Below are 9,980 nucleotides of genomic sequence, written 5' to 3' on the forward strand. Positions count from 1 at the left end.
TGACTCTAATGCTTAATCCCTTCCTAGAGGAAAATCTATAGCGAAAGCAACATCAATTTCGTAGCAATGGCGATTGAATTAAATTGAGAGGAAAGAAAAATTATGAACCTAGGGGAAGGAGGTGAGAAAGCCACGGGACGAAGCAGGGGCAACCTCTCGGCCATATAGATGGGCGCGATCATGAGGGCTTAGCGAACACCAAACCCCGCCACGATGAGTCCAAGCATCAGGAAGGCATTGGCGGTGTCGAAGCACATGAGGAGGGCCCCAGCAGAGAAAATCGACCCTGCTGTGACTATCGTATAGTTGCGACCGGCCCAGACGGAAGTCCACCGGCAAGGGCGGATCCGATGAGGGAGTAGAGGTTGACAATGCGGGCGAGGATCTCAATCTGCCCGTCGCTGATTTAGAAGTCTTTCTTGATGTAGTCACCCGCTTCCCTCAACACCCCGACATCTGTTTTGTCCCAACAAATGATAAAATAATAAACTAAACAGAATTAGGGAACATCAAAGGAATTGTTAAAGTTTATTAGGTTGTAGAATTTTTTTAAGATTGTTTTGTCTCTAATTTATTAATCTTTTGATACAAATTATTAGATCTAATTAAGTTTTTTTGGGAACCACGAAGCAACATCTTTTTCAATATTTTTTGAATAGATGGTGACAAATTAGATGGTGACAAGAAAAATTGGATGATCGAGGGCAAAGTAACTACAAATACATGTACGAAATGAATGATAAATTCAGCTTGGAAAACATTTTTCATTTAATGAATTGGTCGAGGCAAACTTAATTAATCTAATGGTACGTGTCACATCGAGATATTAACAACAGTATTGTAGAGAACAGGGATGGATCAGGGAGAACTGAGGTGGGCAATTTCCCCCTAAAATTATATATTATGGTTCATTTTTCTCTAAATATCCTCGTAATCATTTCCTAAATTAAAAGCATTACCATTCTATACGTCTCCTCAAAGAGTTCACCGCCTCTTCAATCGAAATCCTGAGTCCGATCTTGGTAGAGAGTTGCAAGAACTAAAAGTGTTACCACATAACTAAGTAATATTGAGGTCATCAAAATTTCGGAGGCACAAGCCAAGGCGTATTCGTTCTTCCGAGCCGTTTTTTTTTTTGGGAAGCCATCGAAATCTCGGACCGCGGAAGCCCGGTGATCCTCAACCACAACTTTCTGCTCAGCCATCTTTCTTGAAAAATAGATTGGTTGCGAATGACGGTGGGAGAGACAGACGCCTTACGAGTAAACTAATGGAGGAGATTTGAAGAGCTTTTTATGGACGGATTGAAGAAGTCGAGGTCGTCTACACTGACAAATGTATAGTCACATCATTTATATTGTGACAAGAAATCGGGAATCCTGCCGGATTTATGTGAGTCATTGATGGCGAACATCTTGGTTTATACTAGTACGGACTAATCTATCTTTCCGATGAATTCAGTCCCCCCATTTTTCGTGTTAAATTTACGTTTTGATCATGCTGAGGTCTGTTTCTCCTTGATTAACCTTTCTTGGGTTATATACCCACTATATATCGAAGGGTTGTTTTTGCCAAGCTTGAATATTCAACTGATAAACTTGGAAAATAGAATATTGTGCAAAAGTTGTATCCGACTCGATAAGCAAATTATGTTTGCAGGGTCTGAATTGCGGTAAGTGTCGTGTTCAAATTGTTTAGATATATGATCAATTTGTCTGATTTTTCCCTGCTTAGGCATTGACCGCATCAATTATTTGCACTGTCCTTAGTCAAAGTCAATATAGGCCATCGGCCACCACTCATAAATGACACTCATCCGTGAACTTTTGATATATTTCTACCCAGCATCACACCACGTTCATTGCATGAAAAATAATCCCCATAGTTGCACGATGCATGTCACACTTTGAGCTCGAAATTAATCTGATAAGGATAGATTTCGGGATGAAATACAGATATACTTCTACGTAGGAACGGATACACGAAATATTTCTCCGACGAGTGAGCACGTGCTTGTCGTAAAATTAAGAACGGGGCCACCGTCTTCCATTGGACCACCAAAGTCTCCCGGGCAGACTTATATTCATTAGACACGTATATGATTTCTGCTTTTGCACTTACTCATTATACTGGTTAGTAAAACCTTGACGGGCGAATAGTCTTCGAATCACCCGAAGAAATATTATCCTCTCAAGATTCGAAATTATAAGTGTGATATCACGTGTAGTTTGACCTATTTGCCAAAAATATACAAAAATAATTGGTTGGGCACAGGGTTGTCCAGTCAACTGCAACCTTTGCATATATCCTTATATTACCGGCAGAAAAGCAGGTAAGGATTTGATAATTGATAGCCCGCATGGTCGGCTGGCTTGTCATTTTGGCAAATCAATGGGAGACGAGAGAAAGAATTTCAATTTAGTGGTACTATTTTTTTTATCTGAAATTAAGATATTTTTTATTCGATTCTCATCTATAGAGATATTTTTGGTACTCCTCAATTTTATTAGACGTTTACTATATTAGCTTATGGGCCTATGTTATGGAAAATGGATAAAATTGAATTTACATTGAGCAAGGAGTCTAGTGTTTGTTATAACATATTGATTTGGAACCTTTTTTAGTTTAATTCTTATTACTGAAAAAATTGAATTTATTTTTGGTCAATAGATGACTCTAAGAATGATATCATCAAAAAAATAAAGGTGACTTTGAAATTTCAAAGTACTTTCTTCTTTTAAGTCATATGGTTACGATAATTTGCTTCCAATAAAAAAAAATCGAATTGTTTCATAATTCTTCCCTTAGTACCGGGGGATCATATATGTTGGGTACACATATAAACGCAATATATCTTGTTCCTTAATAGAAAGGAAAAAAAATCCCCTTTAAACCTATTAGAGGAAGACTTGCTGAGCAAAATTAGATCCAACTTCTTAATGCACAACTTTTTGAAACATTACTTAATATAAATTTCGTGCAATTTATACTTTCTGAATTTTAACACATGATTCTGCAAAATAGTTATGCATGTAATCATTTTTTATTGGGAAAATTTTACCATGATATAGAGTTACAAGGACATAGTTAATACTTTCAGTGCAATGTTGAGTACTTCAGTTTATGTATTTAGTTCTTTATCCTCTTCATCATTAAATGGTAGGAGCATTAAATATTGGAGCTAAAGTCCAAAGCACGTGAATTGAAGTTTTTGCTTTTCATTACCGAATAGTAGATATACTAAAGTTTTAAATTTAAAAATGCCAAACACCTAAACTGAAAAATATTAAATACGTCATAATAACTCACTATTTTATAAGATGGATCTTTATATTAAATAGAAATTGTGGGGCCATCATCATGACTCATGCGGGTAAAATGTAAGCACTGAAAAACTATGCACAAGGCACGAAAGGCGAGTGTTGCCCCCCGCATCAACAATTTTCAAAGGTAGTCTCCCTTTCCATGACTCCCAAATGGATCTGCCTGCCCAAAAGTTTTGGGGGAAACGTCTACTTTACATTTTTCTACCAAACGTTGATTTTGGAAAATTGTTATGGAAAATGAATTACTTGAATTTTTTTTAATTACTTGAATTTTTTTCCAGGTAACTTATTTGACTACAAGTAGTTTACTAATTTTCTACGTAATCTTGAATTACAACTAAATTACTTGGAGAATTTTCAAAAAAGTAGGTACCATGGAAATCCTTTAAGCGAGAGATCAAAACAAAGCATATCTTGTTAACATCTCTCAACTTAAAGCGATCGGAAACAGTTACTATATTGGCTAGGCATAGGGCTAGAAGGCGTAATTAACTAAGCTAGCTAGTTCCCCCACTGCCTTGCCCCTAGCCCTGCCTTGGCCCTCCCACAAGGTTTGCTATGGCTAATAAGATAAGTTAGGCGGTCTCTGGTCGCTTCTCCGGTGGCCCCGTGGAGCTACTGTTTTTGTCGTTGTTACTGCGGGGCACATTGGAATTGGGAGCCTCTCTTTGGTTGTTCTGGAGCTTCTTGGCCACCGACCTCCACCGGTGGTAGCTCCCGAACAGGACTTCCATATCCTCGAGGGTCCGCCCACGCGTCTCGGGCAGCAGCACGTAGAAGAACACCCAAGACGCTGCCGCTATTGATGCGTAGAGGTAGAAGGCACCGCTGATGGTGATGGCCTCATAAAGAGAGATGAATGTCATAGAGTTGACGCCACTTAGTAACCGGTTCACTGCCACGCCGATGGATGCCCCCTGGGCTCGAAGCCTTAGCGGGTATATCTCCGAGCTGTAGACCCAGGCGATGGGGCCCAACCCCATCGAGAATGAACCCACGAAGGTCAGTACCATAGCGATGCACACAACGAGGGCCCACGTCACCTGCCCGTCCGGGTGGTGGTCCACCACCTCCAGCGCACTAGCGAGGGTCATCAATGAAATGACCATGCCACCCGCGCTGGCGAGGAGAATCGGCCGCCTCCCGAGTCTGTCGAGATAAAAGGTTGAGATCAAGATGCAGACGGTCTTGGAAAATCCGACCGCCACGGTGGCAAGCAGCTTCTTGTCGGTTGACGTGAGCCCGGCCTTCGCAAAGATACGTGGGCTGTACAGGACCACCGTGTCGACCCCTGATGCCTGCTGGAAGAACTGGATGCCGACACCTGCGATCAAAATGTGGCGAACAGCCGGAGTCGGGTGGAGGAGCAGCTCCCTCCACACGCCTGACCCGCTGCTCTTCTTCTTCACTACCTTCACGACGTCGTCATTGCTTTCTGGGGGTATCCCGGCGGCTTCTTTGATGTCAGCGAGCCTTTCCTCGGCCTCCTGGTTCGAGTCTGAAGTCCTGTAGAGTACCTTCCTGGCCTCACCCAAGCGGCCCTGCATGACTAGCCAACGGGGAGATTCAGGCATGGCCATGACGCCAGCGGCAAGGATGACTGAAGGGATGGCCCCCAGCCCGAGCATGCATCGCCATCCCAGGTGCAACGGGAGCTTCGAGAAGCCGTAGTTCGATATGTACCCGAGGAGCACACCGATGTTGATGAATACCTGGAAGTACAAAAATCACCATTGATGAAACAGCATGTATAAAAACGTCTTACGTATCCAACAATTATGTATCGACCAAAAAAAATACGGATCCAACAATTATGATGTAAAAAAAAAGAAATTTCAATTACATAAATTATTCAGGAAATAAAAAGATATAAAGAATTGTCATATTCACGTAAATCTCATGATTGATTCAAGAATAATGATATATACCATATAACATATATATATATAGGTGTACATAAAAAATTTAGAATCCGTTTGGGTTTGGTTTTGAAGTGAAAATATATTTCAATCCACTTTATTTTATTAATTTTACTTTTTTTCAATTCAACAGTACAATTATTTTTTTCTTTTTTTTCAATTTTTTATCTTAATTACTATTTAATTTAATTTTTTAATATTAAATTTTTTCAACTATTCATTATTTCTTTTTTACAATTCAATAATACAATCATTATTTTTTTATCTTCTTTCATAACCCCATTATTAAATTCCACTTAAATATATATAAATACTTTCTTATCAATATATTTGTTTGTATTTTACCTATTTTAATGAGAATAGAGAAATTTAATTCTATTGCTAAACGGATCCGAATTATTTTGGTTCTTATCTCATTCTTGACTTCTTAGTTCTAGTACAAGCGATAAATGTCATATTTGACTTTTAGTACATGAATTGAATTTATAGCGAGAATAGCTTTCTTTCCAGTTTTGATTAAATTATAGAAGGGCACGTTTCGAATAAAATATCTATCGTGGTCATTGGTGGGTAAATTCTAACATTAGAACTCAAGGTATGCAATTACATCTAGTATATCATAGTCGCATATAATTTAACAATACCAACAAATGGAAAATTAAACGAAAAAAAAACCAGGAAATCTTAATTATTTTTTTATCACGATGAAATGTTAATTGGTTTTGGAACATTCGTATCGACATCAAGATTGTATAATAATTCCATGTTTTATTGGTGGAGGCTAAAAATTTATTGATATATCACAATCGTCTATATATCTTTTCAAATATGTTACTAGTAAGTTATGATAGCTTCTCAATCTAATTAAATCAAGATACATGTCATAGAACATGGTTCTTTGTATAAAAATAATTTGGTTGTCAAAGTTTGTTGACTTAAAAATTATATATATGTATGTGTGTGTATATAACCCCTTAAAAATTTATATACCAAGATATTCATGTGATGGATTAGTTGTCTTTATATTTGACATCGGATTTTCTCTTAATACTATTACGTCCGTCGCATTTGAAAAGTCATTGGATTCCCTTAATTTGTCCATTTTATAAATTTATAATGGCCAATCTTCATTAAAGATAAAATTATTCCTTACATAATATCGGTCCACCCAATGGAAAAACATACCATGTGAGACGTCTAAATCTGAGTATCGTGAATGATTGAATTGGAAGCTTAATTAAACTCCAAAAGGAGGTTGAAAATTCAACCAAAAACGAACGAAAACAAAGAAAAACGGACCTCTGGGAAGGAGGTGAGGAAGCCACGGGCGGAAGCGGGGGCAACTTCTGCAGAGTAGACAGGGGCGATCATGAGGGCGTACCCAGTACCGATCCCCGCCACAACTCGGCCAGCCATGAGGAAGGCATAGTTGGTGGCGAAAGCCATGAAGAAGGCGCCGACTAAGAAGATTGCACCGGCAATCACTATGGTGTAGCGGCGGCCCACATAGTCAGAGGTCCTACCGGCCATGGGGGCACCGAGGAGCGACATGATGTTGATCATGCCGTTGAGGACCTCTATCCCTACGTCGCTCACCTTCAAGTCTTTCTGGATGAAGTCCGCCGCCCCACTCATGACACCGCCATCTATACCATAAAAATAGAGAATCAAGAAAAATTAATTAGATTACCAGAACCTGGACCAATATATACATAAATATTCTCGAACACGCAGACCGAAATATATTGTGACGAATATCATTCATTTGGACTTGAAGTAAACACGCGTTGTAAAGAAATGATTGCTTAGTATATTCAAGATTGAATAGCTCTCCTCTATTAATTGAATATCGATTTATTCCAAATTCACATGCTAATTAGCGTCTTTTACGCCAAAAGAAAGAACTGCATGTGAGTATCGTGATGCCCCTCAGAGACCAAGTGGATAACATTTCGTCCAAAGTTCAAGGTAAAAGTCGCTTCATGTCATTTTCTTATGGTCACGTGATTTCATTTCATTATTTTCCATTTCATTGTAATTCCACCAATAAAAGAGTGTTTTCTTGATGTAAGCACATGTGAATCACCCAAATTAAAGTTCAATTTTCTTTTTGGATAGCTCGTGAACTACCATTAATCAAAGGGGCAAACGAGCCCAATACAAAAGTCACCCAAATTAAAGTTCTAATTATTCAGACAGATAAAAGAATAAAAGAGTTCTGTTTTTTTCAATTTTGAAGGAGAGAGAACAAAATTAAGAAGCTAGCTGCAGAAGTAAACTCACTCACCATAGCCAATTAAGATGGAAGTCATGGAGGCAAGGACGGTGATAGCAATGGCATACCCGTTCCTCTTCTTCGGCTTGCTCGGTTCGTTGCTGCCAAAGGCCTCCACGGTCGGCAACGGTCCCCGGGCATCTTCGACCACGGACTTACGCTCTGCCATGTTCCAATTCCAACACAACAGCCCACGAGGGAAAACAAAACAGAGGAGGCAGAGAGAGACACAGAGAGAGAGAGAGAAGAGGTTATGGCGGAGGCTTCGGGGGTTGGGTTTGCAGTGCCTGCTGCTTCTTTTATAGGAAGATAAGGGGAGGGGTAGAGAAAATATTTAGTGAGTAATATATAATTACTTGATTGTATAAAATTTTATTTATGAATGACGAATATATTATTATATAATTCTTTTTTTCTTTTTTTCTTTTTTTGTGCATCTCATTCAGAGGTGAAATTTTACATAATCAAGTGATTGTGTATTATTCACTTAATATTTTTTCAATTGGGGGAGTGGGTGTGCGTGTGTGGAAGCAAACCGGCTGTACTTCGTGCTGAGACGATAATGTTTGTCCCGTAATATACATGACACATAAATTTTATTTTGTCTAGAATAGTTTCTTTTTATATTTTTAAAAACTAATATTTATTAATGAACTCTAATCAACTTGAGATACTATACCATTCCATGCAGTACTTTCTCGTGCTCTGGCCACGTTAGTTGATCGGTACTAATTAAAGCCTAGCATCAGCCTTTTGCCAAATGAAAGGTCTTGCGGGGGGGGGGGGGGGGGGGGGGGGGGGGGGGGGGAGGTTTTCTAAAGCATAGATTCTAGGCCTATGCTTGATTTCACAATGAACGAAAAGAAACAAAGCCAGCAATATATAGTCTTTCGAGACTGATCATCAACGGCAATATGGATAACTCAAAAAGAATATTTTTATCAAAGGTGAGAGCTCATACCGGTTAGGGTGTCCTACAAAAAAGTACATATATACCGGAGAATTACGGTTATTGCGACCTCATCTACATTGCCGTAAAAATAGCCGATCATGTACGTACAACTCCAAATGTAAGATGACATTTGATAAACTAATAAAGTACTTCAAAATTGAACATTTAATTAGTCAGGAAAGAAATGTATCGGAAGAGTACAAGAATAATAAGGACGATAACATATCTTATAACGGGTAAAGAACACCAATAAGTAAAAAATTGACTTATTTCAAATATTTTTACTTAATTCATTAAGTGATTATTGATGTAATGATTATTCTAAAACTCCATTTCTCATTTTTCCTTTTTTCTCTGGTTCATTTTTTTTATAACTAACTTGTAATTAATATTTTTTTTATATGTAACTCATAATTACTTTTTAAGTATTTATCTAATTAAGTTTAAACAAACACACTTTAAGCGACAGATTAAACAATGTCATCTTATTTAATGGATCGGCATCAGTTACTACTCAATATATGTAATTGATTAGGACAATGCAACATAATGGTTGTGATGTATATGCTACATTCCTCACAAAGCGTGTACAAGTAAGGCACTTGGAATGCACCTTCTTTCTGTTACTCTAGTGAAACAGAAAATGGGGAGAAATTTAATGCAATGCTACTATTTTTGATTTGAAATTAAATTCTTATTCGATGTCCATCAGAGGGGATGCTTTTGGTACTCTTTATTTAATGTTTTTCTTAATTTTTTACTATATCTGATCGTGAATCTCTTTTTATAATGGAGGAATAGAATTGGGTTCACATTATTCCCATCAATAGACGACAATGACATCAAGAAAAACAAAATAGACTTTTGAAATTTCAAAATGCTTTTCTTCTCTGTAAGTCAATTGGTTGTAGTCATTTGCTCCACAACCACCGCCTTGAAAGAAAACAATTAAATTATGTCATAATTCTTCCCTTAGTATTGGGAAATCATGTGTATATGTTGCTTGTACATTGAATTTTTCTGTTCCGGAAGATAAATTTGTGCAGTTTATTATATCTAACTTTTAACACATGATTCTTAGATAGTCATTTCCAATTGATGGGGATTTTGTGTTCTTTTAACAATTTCCGCTCTGAGATCCCGCGAAAAAGTTCCTTTAACATATGGTGAAGCCTATAAGAAATAAGATATGTGGAGGAGAAATAAAGGACGTGCAAGCCAATCGTGCTTCTATACCACGGTCTCATCATGACTCAAGTGGGCAAAGATGTAAGCACAGAAAAGCTATGCAAGAAGTAGGAAGGAAAGTGCTATCGGCATGAACAAATTTTCGAAGCGAGTCTCCCTTTTCATGATTCTCAAAGGGAAATTTCTGCCCTAAATAATGGGAAAACGTTTATTTTACATTTGCCGACCCAACGTTGCATTTTGGATAATTGTTACAGCAAATGATTCGCTGGTGGTGGATTATATATATTTCAATATATTGCCATCCGTCTGTTCTCTGT

At 38.0% G+C, this 9,980-nt stretch overlaps 1 protein-coding gene across 1 annotated transcript; it reads right to left on the reverse strand.

The window, feature by feature from the left end:
• Nucleotides 1–3,630: 3,630 nt before the first annotated feature.
• Nucleotides 3,631–7,803, reverse strand: LOC116196366 (putative polyol transporter 1). The gene is made up of 3 exons (XM_031526043.1): nt 7,533–7,803; nt 6,545–6,891; nt 3,631–5,038 (listed from the first exon to the last, which is right to left on the reverse strand). The coding sequence occupies exons 1-3, from the start codon at nt 7,687–7,689 to the stop codon at nt 3,902–3,904; spliced, it is 1,641 nt and encodes a 546-aa protein (XP_031381903.1). The 5' UTR covers nt 7,690–7,803; the 3' UTR covers nt 3,631–3,901.
• Between the last annotated feature and the right edge of the window lie 2,177 nt (nt 7,804–9,980).

Source organism: Punica granatum, chromosome 2, assembly GCF_007655135.1.
Source record: "Punica granatum isolate Tunisia-2019 chromosome 2, ASM765513v2, whole genome shotgun sequence".
In the NCBI taxonomy this organism is placed as follows: domain Eukaryota; kingdom Viridiplantae; phylum Streptophyta; class Magnoliopsida; order Myrtales; family Lythraceae; genus Punica; species Punica granatum.